Raw genomic sequence first — 21,470 nt, forward strand, 5'->3', positions numbered from 1 at the left:
GAAAAAGAGGATCCTCTTAAAATAAGTACTAATATAAAGTTATCTCCAACTTTAATAGCGAGGGCGTGTAGGTGTGAAATGCAGAAGATAAAACTAGTGTTTCTTTTTTAAATTATTTACTGTACATAGATATAACCAATGATTCATAATTGCAAATTGAAGGCGGCAAACGGCACAGCACAGTTTGGTTGAGAAATAAGAATCGAATAGCAAACTTGTCGGGTAGATGGATAGGGTTAGATGAGATTCTACTTATTTCGATTAGAGTCTGTCTTAAATGTTCTAGTCTTTTCCTCGTTTATATCAAAATAAATTTATTTGGTACAGAAATGCCAACTAATAATTTAAATATTTTGTTCAATTAAAATCTTCTTAATTTGATAATCAAGATTTTTATTTCAATTTAAATTTATTTAAAATCAAATCCAAAAATAAATAAATAAAACTCTCGGAAAAATTAAGATTCTAAATAATATGCAAATTATTGTATAATACACGTATGTATAGTCACTGCATTATTTTACATATACATCAAAGGTAGATACATGAGTAATTAGAGTTGTACAAGTCACCCAACTCGAATACCCGTTTAAAAAAAAGATGATTTGGATATAAATATAAGTTTAAAAATAAGTTTGGGCAAAAAATAAAGCCCATTTAAAAAACGAGTAGAGTTTCGGGTAAGTTTTTAGGCTTGGCCCCGACCCAACCCGAATTTTCAATTAAAAAAACTTATTGTTTTTGTTGTTGTTTTTTCATTTTTTGTCATTATTTTGCTATCATTTCACTATTATGTTGCTACTATTTTGTTATTAATGTTTAAATATTGTATAACACTTGTTTTAACTATTTTAGAGACATTTGCTTATTAAATTGCATTTATCTTTGTGTTATTTAAGTATAAAGACTTATTTTATTTTATATTTAATTCGTTGGGAAACATTTATTTTAATATTCTTAATGTATTTGATGTATTATATTTTTTAATTTTTTATATAAAAAATAAAATTAAAAAAATAGATATGGGCCGGACCGAATTTAGAGAAAAATTTAGGCACTCATTTTCTTGTTCGAGCTCTAGCTCAACAATCAGACTTGAAATTTTGTTAAAGCTTAGTCCATAGACAACTCTAAGAATAATTTATATACACAAAAATGATTATTCCACATTTTATTAAACTTCAAAATGGTGATAATAACTAATGAAAATAAAATAAGTTAATAATTTATATTATTCTTATTAAATTAACGTGTTTTTATGTAAAATTATACTTCTTTTATCGTAATATAAAAATTAAAAAAGTCCTAAAAGTTAATATAATTATTAGAAAAATGATTAACTTAAATCGATATAAAATTGAAATAATTTTATACATTTTAATATTTTCTATACCATTAATATTTCAATAATTTCATTGTCAATTTATTACAATCTAATCGTAAGAGCTTTCTACTCTTGATTTTTTATATCGTACCTCATGATTATTATGTAAGGTATGAAGTTTGGATGAAGGTTATTTTTATAATATTTTTAATGATTTATATGAACTTTGAATTCTTTTTTTTTTGTTATTAAAATACGTCATTATCTGTTTTTGAATAAAACATTATATTTAATTTTTTTCACTCAATAAACATCTTATAATAAGCAAATTTTGGTGTGAAAAATCAATAGTGTTAAGTATTGGATTAAAATTTTTAAATAAAGAGTAAGGATATATAATTTTTAATTTTTAACTAAATCTTAAAATTTAGGAATGGACTGTCATATTCTAATATTGGTTATGTTAGTTAGTCACTCAATTTTTAGGGTGTTTTAATTTTTGGTTATTTAAAATAAAATTTTTGAAATTTCGTCACTCAATTTTTAAGATGCTTTCATTTGGGTCACCCAAGCGTTAATTTTCTAATGACAGTTGATTCAATGGTGAATCCTAAGACTAAGTTTTGGGGTGATAGTAAAATTTTCAAAAAAAATTGGTAGTTTAATGAGATTTTTTTTTAAAAAAATTGAGTGTAATTAAAATTTTTGCGAGATTGATGAGAATTTTCAAAAATATTAAGAGCTTAATTAAAATTTTCAATATATATATATATAAGTTTTCAAAAATTTAAGAGGGCATAATTATTATTTTTTTAATTTTAAGAGAAAAATCAAAATTTCTCAAACTTTTGGAGGCTCCTAATCCCTTATTATGGCACGTCTCTAAATTAACTGTATACACGCTATATCATGTTTATACTTTTATTTTGATCATCTAACTTCTAAATCATTTTCATTTTCATCATTTAAAAAAATATTTTTTTAAGTATTGATTGGGTAAGTGAAAAATAGTAAAAACTAAAATAATACTTTAAAAATTACCATATTATACTTGTTTACTCTTTTGTCGAATGTTTTAAATTTCTTTTTTTTTTAATATTAAAATTTAAGTTTCAAAAACTCAAAGTTAACTAAATAAATTATTGAAAGATTTTTTATCCCATTATAATATCAACTAATATATTGTGATAATATTGAAATAAAATAAATAAAATAAATAAATATTTTTTTTTAAGATTCAAAATTTTATTTTGAATTTGTTCTTAAATTTATTCGAGTTTTGATTATTATTTAAATCGATTGTAAGGACAAAGAGATTTTTATTTGTACCCTACAAACTCGTTTTTGTTGGAAAAAGGAGACCGGTCTGGACCTTGGAGAGTGTTCTCAAATATTACATACCACGTCATCCCGTTTGCTACACAACATAAATTAAGAGGGGGAAGCCGTAGCGGAGTGAAATGTCGTGTGTGATTCGTGGAGTTGGTTAACAGAAAAAGCACAAAGGGAACGTGCAGAGTTGAAAGCAGTGCTGATTAGGTCAGTGGCGTCGGGCGATGGCGGAAGATAAGGCAGAGACACAAGCGTTCACTCCTGGTCCCGGATATCGGCAATTCAAGGGAAGAGATGAATTCCCCTCCAACATTTTGCACGGCACATTAGCTTGTGCCATCTGGATTGGATCTATGCATTTTAACGTCTCCCTCCTCCTTTTCTCCTTCCTCTTCCTTCCTTTCTCAAAATTCCTTTTGTTCGTCCTCTTCCTTTATTCTTTTTTAAGTATGGCTTTTATGTTTTTGTTGGTAAAAGAAAAAGAGAAGTTAAAACGGCACAAATAATTTATTTCTTTGATTCAATACACAGGGTGGTTGGAGTGCTTTTGATTTTCGCCGTTCTTCCTATTGATCATAACAGTAAATTTGGGCTGAGATTGGCCAGGTACCATTTTCTACTGCTCTAATCTCTTCTTTCTCTTTTTTTAAAAATCAATTTTATGTTAACAAATAATTATGATTGGAACGAACAGGTATATATGTCAGCACATGTCCAGTTATTTTCCAGCCACTCTTCACGTTGAGGACATCAACGACTTCCATCCTGATCGTGCTTACGGTCTCTTTTCTTCTTTCCTCTTTTTATTCTTTTAATCTTTAATTTAACATGCTCGAGTGAGTAAATTCTTGTAAATGTTGAGCAAATAATAGATGTTAGCATGTAAATGTTGCAGTTCTCGGTTATGCCCCACATTCGGTGTTGCCGATCGGAGTTGTTACGTTGGCTGAACGTACAGGTTTCATGCCTCTTCCCAAACTGAAATGCCTTACCTCCAGCCCTGTAAGCCCAATTTCACTCCCCAGAACTTTCATACCCTTTCACATTCCAAGCCCCCCATTGCTCAATTTCTTTCATTCATAACTTGGTTTTGGTGAATGAATAGGTATTCTACACACCATTTTTGAGGCATATATGGACGTGGTTGGGTGCTTCACCAGCCACAAGGAAGAACTTTTGTTCCCTGTTGGAAGCTGGTTATACTTGTATAGTAGTGCCTGGATGAGTGCAGGAGACATTCCTCATGCGGCATGATTCTGAGGTTTCATTCTTCTAGAACTCCTCTATTCTTATTTCTTAATGCTTTGCTAAGGTTGTTTAATGTAAGTCCTTCTGACATAACCTGTTCATCACACCCAGTTTTATCCAACACCCAAAACTTAAAATGGGTTTTATTTTTGGATCTGGATCATCTTCTTTATCTATTTATGTTGGCAACTCAATAATTCTTGGTTTATTTCTGGACTTACAGGTAGCATTCCTTAAATCACGAAGAGGATTTGTTCGTATAGCCATAGAAAAGGGGTGTCCACTGGTCCCAGTTTTCGCCTTTGGTCAGGTAAGTAATGTTATTTGTCGTTTCTTTCTCTGACCCCACTTTTTGTGCAGCTTCAATGTTCATTACTTGGAGCATTTTCTACCACATAATTCGTCATTTATTAATGCTCTTTTCCTTATGCAACTATCCGTTATTTTCTTAATTTTGTGTATTTTATTTCTATTATCTTTCTAACAACTTGCACTATCTTCTTAACCACTTGAGTTTAATTTCCTTTGGTTCTTTCTTACTTCTGCTACAGTCACATGCGTTCAAGTGGTGGAAACCACGTAGCAAGTTTCTCCTGCAACTTTCAAGAGCTATCAAATTCGTCCCTATGTTATTTTGGGGAGCTTTTGGGTATGCACTAAATTATAAATTATCTTTTATGCTCATGAAATAAATTTAGTAAATTCTACAGTTCAAAATGCACTTAATAACATCTTTTTTTGAAGTAATAACATATTTTAAATTACTCTTGAATATAATAATATTTTTTAACATTTTTTATGGATCCAAAATGACTTATAGGAGATTACATAATGTTGGATGTTGTATGGCGAAAAAGAATGATATTTAAAAAAAAAATTATGTGTTGGGAACAGAAAGAGTTTGTTGCCAAAAGTGAGTCAATTCGAAGGGTTTCTAAATAAATAATTAAAGCCCCTGATGTTGCAAAGCAAAGCATATAATAATCTTTTATAGATTGGAATTCTGATCTTCGGAATTCAATTTTGTTACTCTGCTACTGATTTTCTCTGCTTCTACTTCACTCGTTAAATTTTTATTGGAAAAAGAAATTCTCAGAAATCATACACGAATTTTCATATAATGCTTAACGTAATATATAAATTTATATATTTATTTCGTTTAGTGAGCAGAAAAGTTTGATATTAGTTTAGTTTTAAAAACCACTAATATCGTTGTTTAGGTGACACTATTTTAAGTTTTGTTATTGCAAAAATAAACAATTATATTTTCTCAACCTAGAAATTTGTTTTTCTAAATGTATACACTTAAACCAAAATCATAGTTTTATATGCAAAACAGAATCAAATTCAGAATCTGATAAATAACTAAAGTTTATATATCACCTTACATATTGAGCTTTATTTCCTGAAAATTCTTGTACATTTTTCTTGTGTAAATTTAGTGTCATAATTGATCTAGTACTTTTGAGTTGTCTTTTTCATGTTCTGGTACTATTTCTGATATCAAGCTGCACTGCACATTAATCACGGGAAGTGACAGAACTAAATGGCATAGGACTAAAGTTCTGCTCTCTTGCTTTAATTTTTATGTTGTTTGATGTCTATTTTTATAATAGAAAAGAAAATTACTATTTTAAATTTAAGGACTGTAATTCCTTAAAAAAAGTAGATTAAAAGAAAGAAGAGTTTCCATGGTTTTGTATGTCAATATGGAAATAAAGCTTGAGGGAAACTGATGGCATCTTGATTATTCTCAGGACAATAGAAAAGCTTGAAAAGGCTGTCATAAAAGAAACTAGTAATGTAAGATTTTCTGTTCCAGATCCATAAATTTGAACCTTTTTTTGGTTTTTGTGCAGAACTCCTATACCGTATCAACATCCGATGAATGTGGTGGTGGGGAAACCTATTTACGTAAAGAGAAATCCCCAACCTACTACTGAAGAGGTATTTTGCTTTAATGTCTCATTGGTAGAGTTTATTATTATCATAGTGTACTGCAGTGCCATAATGAGACTAAAATCTACTACTTTGTGTAAATGCCTAATGCATGTTGCTTAGTGAGTAATGATGCTAAAGAGAACAAAGATATGCGTATATATCTTTAACTTGAGTGTTGAACATAAATAGTACTATAAGACAAATGAAATGTCGGAAGTACATAGTCATTGGATGAGCTGGAGGTTAAAGCTCCAGGTATCACCAATCCGATTATTCTGAAATCCCTTGAGAGCCATCCTTCTTTCTGTTTTGGTCCCTTTAAATAACACATTGACATGTGCCATGTATTTACCAACTCAAAGATGGAGTTCATATATAGTCGTGTGCCATGTTTTTACCCTTTCTATGTCTTATTTCTTGCATAAGCAAACCATTATTCTAACCCGAAAAAGTAAAGAATAGACTTGTTGTTTAAACTCTTCATTTTCTTGAAGTATTCATATTTGATATTTGTGCCTAATGCATAAGTACGAGGATATGACCTCTAAAGATCTTTCAGATATAAAGAAAAACTTAAAAATTTAACTGCATCTAACCCTCTAAGTTCGAATCCAAATAACCGGTTACCATCCATGATAATGCTTGTTATAGTAGAGGAGGTCCCGAAGTGAATTTGTCATTGCCTGCCAACTTGTTTACCGTGAACTTGTCAAACTTCATTATATATTAATATGACATGTGCGTTAATCAATATGTTTGGCAGGTCCTTGAAGTACATGGCCAATTTGTGAAAGCCCTTCAAGATCTCTTTGAGAGACATAAAGGTCGGGTGGGATATGCTGATCAATCATTAAAGATTCTTTGATTTGATTCTTATTCGATAGCATTGCCTGAACTACCCCAATAAAAAACTGCCATTAGAGATAATTTGATTAAATTCAGTTGTATTATACATACATCTGAAGATGGTCCTTGTTTTTTTTTCTAAAATTTCAATGGTTATGATGTATTCGGAATTCATTATGACGTTTTTCCCGAGCTTTCATGAAGCCAGCGGTTGCATCAATGAAATCAGGCCATGCCCCTCCAATATGATCACAAGGCCCAATCCCATCAGCAGCCTGAGTCTGCCTCGTAATTCTCTTGTCTCCGTGGTCAGATTCTCCCTTGGGGAAGCTGCTGACATCAATTAAACCTCATAAACCACTAATAAAATATCTAATACCACTTGAAGTCTACTTACAATTTTTTTTTTTTTACTTCTACACTTCCTAACTAGTAAACAAAACGCGAGAAAGTTACCAATATATATCATCTTCAATTCAGTCATGAGATTATATTTACATGAAAAAAATTTGAACTGATATTTTTTTTTGTTCTCACTTAAGCTTATTTTTACATGGTAGAATTTGAGCTTAGTTTGAACGGCTGCCATGAAAATAAAATAGGCCTTAATTTTATATTTACATAGCATTGGTAAACAAGATTTGGCTTTGTGTTTATTATTTTATTAATTTCAAAGGGTCCATTCTAAAAATATTTTCTGTAACCACGTGGTGAACGTGCTTTTCATCAGCATGCAGTTTAAGCTATGGATGTTGGTTTTATTATTTTGTTTCTTTCATGACGTGCACCTAAGCTCACTCGCTTTCAAGTTCCAAGTTTCAATGTGAAAAGCAGCAGCCTAGTTGATACACGTAATGACTATCAGACTATCTATTGATCAATGAGAAACCAGGAACCTCACCATCATCAAAAAACTTCATTATGCAAACTCCAAATGCACCACCAGAAACCATGTGTCGAGCCATGGCTAACCAGATTATGGTACATATCCACACACACCGTTCCACATCTCAGCTTGCAAAGTCAACATGGTTTAAAGAACCAAGATGTTAATCAAAGTTGTTTTTTAAAATATTTTATTTAAGTTCTTAAAAAAGTTATTTTGAGCTGTAGTTTGGGATGGAAAATCTAACCCAGCTCCTTGGCATTGTATTAGCAGAAGATGCTTCTTCTCAAGCTTATGTTTTGCCCTTATTTAATTTTTTTTTGATAAAAATAAAAAGATTAAAGTTATATTTGTTTCATTTAAAATAATGTTTGAAAAAAGTCAGGAAGTTTTTAGTATTTGAATGATTCTGCGGAAATGTCTTTCGATAATTTTCTTGAATTGTTTTTAGTGAAATAAATACAACATAAATGTATTTGTTACAAAATATTACAATATCATTTCCTTTTTACAATCAAAATTTATTGGGTAAAGTACCAAAATAGTCACTTTTGTTTCTCTCAGGTTATATTTTAGTCATTTATATTCGAAATGTTATGTTTTAGTCACTTACATTATCGTGTTGTAACATTTTAGTCGTTGAGTGTTAATTGTCATTAACGGTATAATGGTAAATTGACGTGACATATTAAATCATCATTTCAAATTAAAATTTTAAGTTAAATTATACAATTGGTCCTTGTATTTTTTTTTCCATTTTGAGCAACTTAATTTATTTTTTTACGTTAACAGAGATGGTGAAGGGAGGAAAATAGAGGAAAAAACAGAAGAGAATAAAAAGGGGGGGAGTTTAAAGAACATAAAAGAAGAAAACAATTGCTCAAAACGAAAAAACTATGGAAACCAATTGTATAATTTAACCTATAATTTTTGTTTGAAATGATAATTTAACGTGCCACGTCAGCTTACTATTACACGGTTAACGATAATTAATGGCTCAATGACTCAAATGTTACAATGTGTTAATATAAGTGGCTAAAATGTAACCTGGGAGAAAAAAAGTGATTATTTTGATACTTTACCCAAATTTATTTTGTAATAAGATAGCATTTTATAGTAACTAATACCATATATAAATTCATAATAAATAATGTCTAGTTAAAGCTGAATTTATATTACATATATGAGAGTGAATAGTGATAGGTTAGAGGTGGAACAAATAAGTGAAGCAAAACCTGATTTAAACCAATACTCATAAATATACAATTAAAATATTTATATTTTAAAACATCAAACATTTATTATTAGATATTTATAAATTATTATATATTTATTTTTAAAATATTAATATAAACATTTTTCAATAATATATTAAGAGTACTATTCAAAAATTATTATTGTTAAAATTTGTTGAATCAAACAATTGCTAACTGAAAATAAAATGTTGAATGGAAGTGATTGGCAACAATGGCCACTTTGATTGTTTATGTAGTTCGATTTCTCTACGCTTGTAAAGCTTAACTCAGTGAATAAATCTAGTATCTTTAATCCCAATACAACAAGTTATTTAAGATTTATCACACCCTTAATATAACTACCTCATTTTTGTATTTAAAAACCTAAATCACTCATATATAAATCCCCACTTAAGAACTTAAGCAATAAACAAAATTATTTTTATTCTCTCAACAAAATACGTTCCACAAATAAAGAAATAAACACTCTCAGCCTTCAGTATAAAAGTCATACAAGTCTCTTAATATATAAGTGTTTTTGCTAATATACTAAAAATTAATTTCAAATTTTTGAAAAAAATTAAAAAAAATCTATCTAGTTTTTTGAAATTGTTTTTAATATATCCATGTGCAGTATATGTATAATAGATATAATTTTAATAATAAAATTATGGGCACGAAATGGCTAGGCCATAACCAGATTTCGACAGTTGGAAGCCTCGTGATTGGACCGACAAATCCATAAATGTAATGGTAATATAAACTATTAATTGATTATTATTTTATAAATCTCATAATAATTTAAAGAGATGCCATTAAAAAAAGTGATAGATTGGTTTTGAGTTTTGATCCCGAAGGACGGGGCAATGGATTTTGCCCCATATCTTATAATAAATATAAATATATTATTATATATATAAATTTCCCAATAATTCTTCTTAAAAAAAAACAGCTTTACATTTTCTACAGATTTTTCTTTTCTGAGTACAGATTTGATTTTATTACTTTTTTTCTTTAGGGCTAAATGATTCCGTTTTACTATATTGAAGTCACGGACTCTTTTGGCGCAAAAAAAGAAAAAATAAATAAATAAAAGAAATCTGAAAGTTGTAAATAAATAAACAGGATCATTTATGGAATGTAATAAAATATTGTTTTGCTATTCCCGTTCAGATTTGAAAGCGGCCACTGACAGTGAATGTGATGAAATGACTGCAGTCGATGGGCATGGTGGCCTAGAAATTACGTCCTTCCGTGTGTGATTTGTGATATTTGTAAAACCAAATCGGAAGGGGGGGTGCGGTGTTGAAAGCGGCGGCGATTGTGTCAGGAGCTGGCGGACGATGGTGGAAGAAAGGGTGGAGAAAAAGACGTATGCGGCTGGATCTGGATATCGGGAATTCAATGGAAGAAATGAATTCTCGTCCAACGTTTTGCACGGGATATTAGCTTGTGCGATGTGGATTGGAGCTTTGCATTTCGACTTCTACCTCTTAGTTTTCTCCCTTCTCTTCCTTCCATTCTCCAAATTCCTTTTGTTCGTCCTCTTTCTTTATTCTTTTGAAGTATTACTTTATGTTGTGATGAACAAAAAAGAAGCATTTAAATATGGAAATTCATGTCTTTCTTTGATTCGAAATTCCCAGGGTGGTTGGATTGTTGTTGGTTTTCGCTGTTGTTCCTATCGATCATAACAGTAAATTTGGGCTGAGGTTGGCCAGGTATACCACATTGTATTGCTATGATCTCTTCTCTTTCTCTTTTATTAATGATTTGAAGGTTAACAGATAGTAACTATGATTGGAATGAGCAGGTATATATGTAGGAATATGTCCAATTATTTTCCCACCACTCTCCACGTTGAAGACATTAACTACTTCCAGTCTGATCGTGCTTATGGTCTCTAATTTCCTTCTTTTAATCTTTACTTAAATTAAAATTGCTCCTGCAAGTGGTTGTGTTTTTCAATTATTCTACCTTTTAGTTCACCTGCTTCCCTTTTTTTTTTCTCGGTTAAGCAAATAATAGATGTTAGCTTTGTAAATGTTGCAGTTTTTGGTTATGAGCCACATTCAGTGTTGCCAATAGGAGTTGTTACGTTGGCTGAACGTACAGGTTTCATGCCTCTTCCCAAACTGAAATGCCTTACCACCAGCCCTGTAAGCCCAATTGAACTCCTCAAACTCTCATGTCCTTCACATTCCATAACCCATAACTCAAATTTGTTTCAGCCGCTTTACTTGGTTTTGGTGAATGAATAGGTATTCTACACTCCATTCTTGAGGCATATATGGACATGGTTGGGTGCCTCACCAGCCACAAGGAAGAACTTTTGTTCCCTGTTGGAAGCTGGTTATAGTTGTATCGTAGTGCCTGGTGGAGTGCAAGAGACATTTCTCATGCAGCATGATTCTGAGGTTTCATTCTTCTACACTCCTGTATTCTTATTTTTCTTCTTTGCTAAGGTTGTGTTAAGCCCTTCTGACATAACCTGTTTATCACACCCTGTTTTCTCCAACGCCCAAAACTTACAATGGGTTTTATTATTGGATCTTGATCATCTTCTTTATCTCTTTATGTTGGCAACTCAAAAATTCTGGGTTTATTTCTGGACTTCCAGGTTGCATTCCTTAAGTCACGAAGAGGATTTGTTCGTATAGCCATGGAAATGGGGTGTCCACTGGTCCCAGTTTTCGCCTTTGGTCAGGTAAGTAGCGCTTGTTTTCTTTATCATTTTAATTCTCGGAATCCCCTTTTCCCACTCTTTAGTCTTTTTGCAGCTTCAGATTCTGAAAAGTGAAGTTAATTTCCTTGCTCTTTTCTTACTTGTGCTGCAGTCACATGCGTACAAGTGGTGGAAACCAGGTGGCAAGCTCATCCTTCAACTTTCAAGAGCTATCAAATTCGTTCCTATGCTATTTTGGGGAGCTTTTGGGTATGCACTAAATTATTTAACTTACCTTTTATGCTCATTAGCAACATCTTTTGTTATTGTATGATGAAAAAATATCCCTGGGCCCTTGGAAAGATTGCCTTTTAATAAGTGGCGAATCCACGGGCTGGCAGAGTCCAGCAGCTTGGAAAATAGGCCCCGGCATTTAAAAAAAAATTAAAATTTTTTAATAAATTATAAAAATTTAAATTAATAATAATAAAATTATATTTTTAAATTAAAAAAATAAAATTTTGATTTAATTTTTATAAAAACTATAAAAATATAGACTAATAAAATTATAAAATTATATTTTTACTATTATAAAAATATACAATTTAATTTTAATCTTCAAAAAAATGTTATTTAGTTTCGCCCGTGTTGGAGTTATATTGTAAAATGAAAACTAAAAAATGTGTGAATCGGAAGGGTTTTTGGATAGAATAATTAAATTAAAAAATGATGTTAGGAGATGTTTGACATCCATAACTTTGAGCTTTCATTTTTTCATTTGTGGCAGAACACCTATACCGTATCAACATCCGATGCATGTGGTGGTGGGGAAACCTATTTACTTGAAGAAAAATCCACAACCTACTGCCGAAGAGGTATATACTACGTTAAACTAAAAGGGTTTGGAAAACATATGTAGTTAATTAACTATAGGCACATATATGTATGCATTATTATTAACTAATCTGGATTACAGGTTCTGGAAGTGCATGACCAATTTGTTAAAGCACTTGAAGATCTCTTCGAGAGACACAAAGCTCGGGTTGGATACGATGATCTTCATTTAAGGATTCTTTAGTTTCAGCTTATTTTAAGTGAACAGTGTTTCTTTATTTCCCAATTTCTTGTATCCTCTTGTTCACTAGCGATGCCTCAAGGAACTACTCAGTGATTAAATTTAGTTATTTACATCATCTCAATATGAATATTATGATTATCCTTCAAGTTGTTTAAAAATAATTATTTTAACAAATAACAAATATTATTATAAAAGTATTTTTTATTTTTATATATAATTTGTAAGAAAATATTTTAAAGTCTAATTAAATTTAGAAGGTAGAAATTCAAATTTAGAAAATCAAGATTCCAAAAGTTTGAACTTAAAATTTTATTAATTTTTCTGCAAAGCATATTTAAATACTAAATATGTAATAGCTAAAAACTGGACTGGAGCATGTTTGGATTAAAACATTTTCTATTTTGTACTTCCTCTCATGTCCCACGTTATTTTTTTGGGAGGATAATTTAGTCTATAAATGGATTCAAGTGTAATTGAAGTTTTCAAATCTTAAAAAGGCGAAAGCTCTTTGGGCCCTCAAAAAGAAAAAAATATCCTAAAGCTCCTATTATCATTTATGGTACGGTAATTGTCTTCCATATTAAAAACAATTTTATTTTTGAGTTCTGATTTGAAAAGCGGCCATTGACAGACCGTGTGATAGTTGATTTGTTTACAAGTTAATGTATACGTCTCGTGTGTGATTTACGAGAGATTTGTTAACTAAATCCAAAGCGGAGTGGGGGTGTCAAAAGCGGCGGCGATTGGGTCAGGATGGCGGAAGAAAAGGAGGACAGAAAGGCGTATACGCCTGGACCCGGATATCGGGAATTCAATGGAAGAAAGGAATTCCCATCCAACATTTTACATGGCTCGTTAGCTATTTTGTTGTGGATTGGACCTTTGCATTTGAACTTCTTCATCGTCCTTTTCTCCTTTCTCTTCCTTCCTTTCTCCAAATTCCTCATGTCCATCCTCTTTTCCTTTTAGTATTACTTCTCTGTTCGGGAAAAAAAGAATTTATATTCATTTCTTTCTTTAATTTGATTCAATATTCCCAGGGTGATTGGATCGCTTTTGGTTTTCGTTGTTCTTCCGATCGATCATAACAGTAAACTTGGGCGGTGGTTTGCCAGGTACCATATTTACTGCTTTAATCATTTTCTCTTTTTAATTTATCAATTTTAAGGTTAACAAATAAAATAGTGATGAACAGGTACCTATGTAGGCATATCACGACTTATTTTCCCGCCATTCTCCACGTTGAGGACATTAACGACTTCCATCCTGATCGTGCTTACGGTCTCTTTCCTTCCTTCTTTTTAATCTCTTCTTTTAATTAAATTACTACAGAAAGTGGTTTTTGTCCCCTAATTATTCGAAAATAATAGATGTTAGGTTGTAAAATGTTGCAGTGTTCGGTTATGAGCCACATTCGGTGTTGCCGATTGGAGTTATTGTGATGGCTGAACTTACTGGTTTAATGACTCTTCCCAAATTGAAATGCCTTGCAACCAGTCCTGTAAGGGCAATACGAAACTCTCGTATCCATTCACATTCCACGACGCATAAGTCAGATTTCTCTCGCCCATAACTTGTTTGGATAAATGATCATAGGTATTCTATACTCCATTTATGAGGCATATATGGACATGGATGGGTGCTTCACCAGCCACAAGGAAGAACTTTTATTCCCTGTTGGAAGCTGGTTATAGTTGTGTTATTGTTCCTGGTGGAATACAAGAGACATTCCTCATGCAGTATGATTGCGAGGTTTTATTCTTCTAACCCATTATTGTTATTACCTCACAAATAGGTTTTATTTATTTATTTATTATCTTAATGTTGGCAAGCTTACAGACTGCATTCCTAAAGTCTCGAAGAGGATTTGTTCGTATAGCCATGGAAATGGGTTGTCCACTAGTCCCTGTTTTTGCCTTTGGTCAGGTAAAGTAATTCCTTTTCTTGCTTCTTCTCTGACCCCACCTTAGTGCTTTAGGAAAAAGTACATGCACGGAATCCCAACGTATGTATGATAATCAAAACATCAGCTATTTTTAATCAATTCACTTCGTTGTCATTGTCGGTCAAGCAATATTGGGTCTTTTGATGTTATGTTACTCTATTTTTACTTACTTTAATGTGTCTCCACCATATTCGTTTAGAACAAGCATCGGATGCTTGGTAGACAATTCATTAATTAGAGCCTAAAATGATGCAAACAAGTGTAGGATAAGCTTTGCCGCTATGACGGGCATGTGATGTTACTGACCTCATGTGTGATATTCTCTTATCTATTTATAACATACTTCCCACAATAGTGTACGTCACTTGATTCATCTTTTTGTTGTATCTCCTGTTTCAGTCATATTCCTATAAGTGGTGGAAACCGAGTGGAAATTTCTTCCTGCAGCTTGCGAGGGCTATCAAATTCGTCCCTATTTTATTTTGGGGAGTTCTTGGGTATGTATTTCATTATAAATTTAATATAAATATAAATATACTTGGACTTGATAACTATACTTATGCAGTTCAAGATATTAAAGATGAGTATGAGTCGAATTTGGTCTCCAAATATTTCAAATTGGATCAATTTTTTTACTATTTAGAAAACAATAAAATTTTAAATATAATTTTTATATTAACAGTGTTATATTTGTTATAATTAAAATTTTGTGAAATAATAAGTTTATTGTAAATTAGCACTTTGGGTTGTACCGAACCGGTCTGAATTTGACAGAAATCCAAAATCCCGGTCGGTGCAATTTTTTATGTTTGTAGTAATTACAAAACAAATAGGGGGAAAAAGCTTTGGATATGTACAATGTCTGTTTATCTGGATTCGTTTGAAAGCCGTAACCTTGAAACTTTTGTTTGTTTTATGTTGCAGAACTCCCTTACCCTATCAACATCCAATGCATGTGGTGGTGGGTAAACCTATTGAGTTGAAGAAAAATCCACATCCTACCGCCGAAGAGGTATTTCTGCTAGTTAGCAATATAATTTTTTTATTCCATAAATTATTTTAGAAAATTGTTAGATTTTTTTAAATATTTATATTCCTAAAAGACACTCGGCAACTACTGAATCTGCCCATAGTATACAAAATATTATTTTTTTATCATTATAGAATTATATTAACTTCTTTCTTCGTCATGCATCGAAATTGAAGCAACGTAGCCGTAGATTCCTTGGGCCATAAAGAGCCTCAAAACTTGTGGTGGTTAACATTTTGATGGGTTTTTACATAATTAAATCACAAATACGATAATCAAAGTGTTGGACAGGTCCTTGAAGTACAAGCCCAATTTGTTAAAGCCCTACAAGATCTGTTTGCCAGGCACAAGGCTCGGGTTGGATATTCTGATCTTCCATTAAAGATCCTTTGATGATGTGAAGTTAGTTTGGGTAGGGACAGGTTGTTTCAGTTAATCATGTTTGTTCTATTAAAACTTAGTTTATTACACAAGATGGAAGTCCAATGTATGTCATATAATAATGACACAAAGTACTTCAAAAGTTACATACTATATAATTAATCTTCAGCTGCATTATTATTATTATTTTAATAATGAAAAATAGTAAGTTTAAACGTGTTTAAGTATTACTTTTATTAAATTTAATTTTTTTAAAAATTTTGAGTAAAAATAAACATGATATAAAAAATAAGATTTATTTATTTATTAATTTATCATATAAGGGCGTAGTAGGGTAGGGCCTAACTTCCTTTTATTTCATTTAGGTTTTTTAGATTAAAAAAAAAAATTAATTAGTAAAGTTAAAATTGTACTTCTCTCCTATTTTTTTTTCCTATTTAGATCTTTCTTTTCATTGTTAGATAGAGTTGAATTTTTTTTTTTGAAAAATGTATAATTTGAACTAACATGCACCTCTCTCTTATTTTCTCTCTTTTCATTATTCCAATTTAAAAAGATTAATTTTAATATATTATGATAGAAAAATAATTTTTCATTCTAAGTTTTTTCCCTTTCTCGTTCTTTTCTTACCAAACACACTCAATTTTTTTTAACTTTCTCTTTCTATCTTTTTATTTTTCCACGCAATCAAGTATCCTCTAAAAAATTATTGTTATAAGTGTAAGATGTTATGCAGATATTTGTCATATTGTTAAATTATTGAATTTCAGATGTAAGAATTTTGATCTTTTAACAAATTATTTAATTTCTTACAAAATTTTCTAAGCTTAAAAAAAAACCTTAATCTAGAATTTTCCGGCTTTACCGGTTTTAAAAGGATAAAAGTAAAAAAATATCCATAATTTATCTTATGAACATCGTAATTGCTGTTAACACACCCTATTCATTTTCCTTTAAAAGAAAACTCCGAAAGATGGACATTGTAAGTCACAATGGGATGGGTTGATTGAAAATTGATTACTATTTTAGTATTGGGGTAATGATAATTATTTAATATTTCTTTGCTATACTAATTTTGATGTTGAATAAAATGTCATTGGACCGGCCTTCTTTATGTTTTATGGGTACAGGCACATAACTTAAATGAAGGAAATATTTTATAACGATGCTCAGCATTATTCTGAAAGTGTTTCCTTTCCCAAGAGATATTGGTAGGAGAGGAGACAGAAGGAGGAATCCCCACAACTTGGATGGTAATGCTGCTTGTCTGCTTCATTAGATTCCAATCTCAACACCACCAAAATGAAGATAATTTCACCCACTTTCAGCTTTGTTACAACACGTTAAATGAGGCTTACTTAGTTTTTTCCCTTAACAAAATTATTATTGATAAGCCTGACTTAGGATATCAGTACCCCTAAATATTAAGTTCCATTTTATATATCAACTCCAATCCAATTATCCGAGTTTAACTTACTTCATTTTATTTTTTTGTTATTTTTTTTTATACTTTCATATCCGTTTTACGGTTCATATTTAAGGTTCATGGTTGTTCCTTCTAACAATGTAGCCTCTAAAATTCGGATGTACAACTAACTATTTATTAATCTTTATTGCTTTTCTTTCTTGCTACATATATAACATAAAATTTTATTACAGACTTTCTTAAAGTGTTTCTTTATTAGAAGAAAATTTCTAAAAGCTTAGAAAAAAAATTGACTTTATTTATAAGAAAAATTTGACTCTTTTTTATGTAATTAGTTTTTTTTTAACTATCTCATTACATATGATTACATAGTCTCTCCCCAACCCATAAATAGGATAATAATGTTTTTCGACTCATTCGAACATACGTTAACTGTATTAACAACAATATTCATACTATTTGAACTAAGACTCAATTGATTTTTTTTCCGCACAATTAACTTTTATAACTAAAAATGATTAAATTATTTAATTTATATCAAACCATAAACAAATAATTTCAGTAAAATGGCACCAGTCAACACTTTACATTGCATAGTTATTGTTTTTTCATTAAAAATATTACACGCAAAATAAGTCTACCATAATCTAATTTTTGACCGAATCGCTGAGTACTAGTAAAAGGGCAAGCACAATTGAAGAAATTACAAAAGAAAAAAAAAACTAGAAAATTATATATATATGTTTCATCTTGTTTAAAACCTATCAAAATTTTCAACGGCTATGCGGAATTGCCGATTCAAATAATTACAAAAATATGGGAGTAGCGAGGGCGGGCACCGCAAGAAACTGCTTGACGAGCAGCGTAGAAAATTATATCTCTCATTATTTTAATTTTTTGGAATTGAAAACAGCTGAAAAAATGACAGGGTATTGGATAATGGAAGCAAATTGAAGTTAGAAGTGTGTGATTTCTGATGTACTATAGTTTTAACCGAATCCCAGAGTTGGGTGTGCTTAAAATCAGTGGGTTGAGTGGTAGCGTTGTACGATGGCGGAAAGACCTGGAACTGGTTATCGGGAATTCAATGGAAGAACCGAATTTCGTTCTAACACGGTGCACGGTGTCTTAGCTATTGCTATGTGGCTTGGAGCTATTCATTTCAACTTCTTCTTGCTCCTTTTCTCCTTTCTATTCCTCCCTTTTCCCAAACTCATTATGTTTGTCCTCTTTCTTCTCTCCTCAAACCTTTTAATTCATTGAAAAAAGAAGAAGAGAAAATTCATTTATTTCTTTCAATCTTCCCAGGGTGTTGGGATTGCTTTCCTTTTTCACGTTTCTTCCTATCGATCCTCACAGTAAAATTGGCCGTAGGTTGGCCAGGTATACCATCACTGAACTGCTATCTCTTGTTATATGCTATTGGCAATATTGTTGGTAAATAATAATAATATGAATGAAACAGGTATATATGTAAGCATCTTTGCAGCTATTTTCCCATTACTCTATACGTTGAGGACATTCACGTCTTCCATCCTGATCGTGCTTACGGTATCTCTTTCCTACTTTATATCAATTCTGAAAAGTAAAGCACCAAATGCTGAGAAACTAATGGATGTGTTGCAGTTTTTGGTTATGAACCACATTCGGTTTTGCCAATTGGGGTTGCCACGCTGGCTGACCTTGCAGGTTTCATGCCTCTTCCCAAAATGAAAGTCCTTGCAAGCAGCGCCGTAAGACGACTACAACACTCGTATAAGTATCAAATGCCATTGCACACACCGAGACTTGAATTTCGTTCAGCTTTAACATGTATATGATGACTGATTAGGTATTCAACACTCCGTTTTTGAGGCATATATGGACATGGTTAGGTGTCTCACCTGCAACAAAAACAATGTTTTCTTCACTATTGGAAGCTGGTTATAGTTGTATTATAGTGCCTGGTGGACTGCAAGAGACATTCTTCATGGAGCATGGTTCTGAGGTTTCATTCCCATATTATGCTTTCTTCTTCTTTATCTTCTTTGTCTAGTTATGTTGGCAAATCAACAGTTCATGAATTGGCTTACAGGTTGCATTCCTTAAGGCACGAAAAGGATTTGTTCGGATTGCCATGGAAAAGGGGTGTCCACTGGTTCCAGTTTTCTGCTTTGGTCAGGTAAGTCCGTGTCTGCTTTTTTCTATGTATATATGTTCTTCGATCTCCATTTAACTTTTTTATTGCAATCTTTGTAACAACTTCAGTCACATGTCTACAAGTGGTGGAAGCCAAGTGGGAAGTTCTATCTGCAATTTTCCAGAGCTATCAAGTTCATTCCCTTATTGTTTTGGGGAATTTTTGGGTATGCTTTGAATTTAATTTAATTCACCACTTTGTTTAATATATAGATAACTTTGCAATCCAATACGATTCATTGTTATGTAAGATAGAGGGTTTTCATTATCAAGTGTGTATGTAAATCTGTTCGAGATGCATAACCATCAATGTCTTTTTGTTGCAGATCTCCTTTACCCTATCAACATTCAATGCATGTGGTGGTGGGTAAACCTATTTACTTGAAGAAAAATCCCCAACCTACTGTGGAAGAGGTATTCGTACTTTTTGTTATAATGTCCCACCGCTATAACTTACTGTCCGGAATTGACATGATTGAGGTTCACCTCTTTTCATAAAAATTTTCAAAGTGCCATCCATTAGATAACTAATTGAGCCCTCAACAATTGAAAATATTGTTCTTATGTCGGGGTTTTATCTTTCACCTCCATCAAGAGCTAAGTACATTTCACAGAAGGGAGACGTCTCAAAGACAATACTTTGATTATTGGGGGCTCGACCTTTTATCTAATAGATAACATTTCAAAGACTTCTCCCCAAAAAGCTGAATTCCTCAACAGGCATAATGCGAGAAATCCTCCTACTGTGTGTATGGATGTTGCTCAGTGAGTAATGATGCCAAACAACAAGGATTCCGCTGTAAAACTAAAATATACGGCAATACTTTGTGTTAAAGCAATCTTTTTTCTTTCCAGGTCCTGGAAACACATGACCAATATGTTAAAGCACTTCAAGATCTCTTTGAAAGACACAAAGCTCGGGTCGGATATGCTGATCTTCCATTAAAGATTCTTTGATTTCAACTTAGTTCGGATTTGGGTCTTATTCTATTTGTCAATCTCCTATATTATCATACTCAGCTGCAATGTTCTAGAAAAAGTACCCAAACAACTGGCTTGGAGATACTGAATAAAACATAGTTAAGGTTACTTGCATTAACCAGTGAATGTTAATGGGCTCAGTAGGCTTTTTTTTTTTCTTGGCATGGTCGTTTGTAAGCCATTGATGCTTTTTCTCTTATTGCTTCTCATTAATTACACTGATCCCAAACAAATTTTTAACACCTTCATTGGATCTCGTTTGAGGTAATATTAAGACTCAAAAACTTATCAAATTCTGAAAATACTTAATTTTGGTGGGTTAACTTCTACAATTAGTTATTGTTTCTGAATAATTATTGAAAATTTATACAATTATTCCAATTTTAAAAACTAATGTTGAAATAAATGTAAAATGTAAGTAGATAAGATAAATTTAATTCTCGGTAATTTTATCACACTAGTATAAATATGAAAATTATATACATGTGCGTTTCAAAGTAACATTCTATAAATAATAAATGTACGATTTAGAACTAATGATAATAACATACAAAATTAAAATAAAAAATTAAATTAAATAAATACATGTAAATGAAAATATCAAATGTACTCTAATTACTTTTAAATTCATATTCTTATTAAAAAGTTACGGGGAAAATAAATTATATTTTACAATTGTTTTAAAAGAAATTAATTCAGAATAATAATTTAATTTTCATTTGTTTTGTTTTGATTATATATTTTAGCAGATATAATGATTACAAGCACGGAAATAAACTCAAACTATTTGTATCTATTTTAGATTATTATTTAAGTATGCGTTTGAGTTAATTTAATTAATTAATTATAAAATAAATTTTATATATTTTAAATAAGTTATCTTATTACAATGATATTTTTGTTTTGGCTTAATGATATAAAAGATCTTCAAATTTTTTTAAAAAAATCAATTAAATCCCTTTGAATATTTTACA

At 31.2% G+C, this 21,470-nt stretch overlaps 3 protein-coding genes and 1 pseudogene across 5 annotated transcripts; all 4 read left to right on the forward strand.

The window, feature by feature from the left end:
- The first annotated feature begins 2,654 nt into the window (after nucleotides 1-2,654).
- Nucleotides 2,655-6,865, forward strand: LOC107911672 (diacylglycerol O-acyltransferase 2D-like; annotated as a pseudogene).
- A 2,765-nt stretch (nucleotides 6,866-9,630) lies between these two features.
- On the forward strand, nucleotides 9,631-12,670 carry LOC107911671 (diacylglycerol O-acyltransferase 2D). Its single transcript, XM_016839544.2, has 9 exons — nucleotides 9,631-10,349; nucleotides 10,459-10,533; nucleotides 10,626-10,711; nucleotides 10,865-10,971; nucleotides 11,074-11,229; nucleotides 11,433-11,519; nucleotides 11,650-11,747; nucleotides 12,265-12,352; nucleotides 12,454-12,670. The coding sequence occupies exons 1-9, from the start codon at nucleotides 10,156-10,158 to the stop codon at nucleotides 12,553-12,555; spliced, it is 993 nt and encodes a 330-aa protein (XP_016695033.1). The 5' UTR covers nucleotides 9,631-10,155; the 3' UTR covers nucleotides 12,556-12,670.
- Nucleotides 12,671-13,061: 391 nt separating this feature from the next.
- On the forward strand, nucleotides 13,062-16,085 carry LOC107910844 (diacylglycerol O-acyltransferase 2). Of its 3 annotated transcripts, none has more exons than XM_041105647.1 (9): nucleotides 13,062-13,119; nucleotides 13,596-13,670; nucleotides 13,751-13,836; nucleotides 13,950-14,056; nucleotides 14,152-14,307; nucleotides 14,395-14,481; nucleotides 14,900-14,997; nucleotides 15,425-15,512; nucleotides 15,822-16,085. In XM_041105647.1, exons 1-9 carry the CDS (start codon nucleotides 13,112-13,114, stop codon nucleotides 15,921-15,923), a joined length of 807 nt encoding a protein of 268 aa, XP_040961581.1. In that variant the 5' UTR covers nucleotides 13,062-13,111; the 3' UTR covers nucleotides 15,924-16,085. The 3 variants fall into 3 exon arrangements, with proteins under 3 accessions (XP_040961581.1, XP_040961579.1, XP_040961580.1); XM_041105645.1 differs by having other exon boundaries at nucleotides 13,114-13,502; XM_041105646.1 differs by lacking the exon at nucleotides 13,062-13,119 and adding an exon at nucleotides 13,126-13,502 and having other exon boundaries at nucleotides 15,707-15,848.
- A 2,027-nt stretch (nucleotides 16,086-18,112) lies between these two features.
- Nucleotides 18,113-20,614, forward strand: LOC107911266 (diacylglycerol O-acyltransferase 2). Its single transcript, XM_016839139.2, has 9 exons — nucleotides 18,113-18,557; nucleotides 18,646-18,720; nucleotides 18,803-18,888; nucleotides 18,964-19,070; nucleotides 19,169-19,324; nucleotides 19,412-19,498; nucleotides 19,585-19,682; nucleotides 19,842-19,929; nucleotides 20,371-20,614. Exons 1-9 carry the CDS (start codon nucleotides 18,388-18,390, stop codon nucleotides 20,470-20,472), a joined length of 969 nt encoding a protein of 322 aa, XP_016694628.2. The 5' UTR covers nucleotides 18,113-18,387; the 3' UTR covers nucleotides 20,473-20,614.
- The last annotated feature ends 856 nt before the right edge of the window (nucleotides 20,615-21,470 follow it).

This window comes from Gossypium hirsutum, chromosome D11, assembly GCF_007990345.1.
Source record: "Gossypium hirsutum isolate 1008001.06 chromosome D11, Gossypium_hirsutum_v2.1, whole genome shotgun sequence".
In the NCBI taxonomy this organism is placed as follows: Eukaryota; Viridiplantae; Streptophyta; class Magnoliopsida; order Malvales; family Malvaceae; genus Gossypium; species Gossypium hirsutum.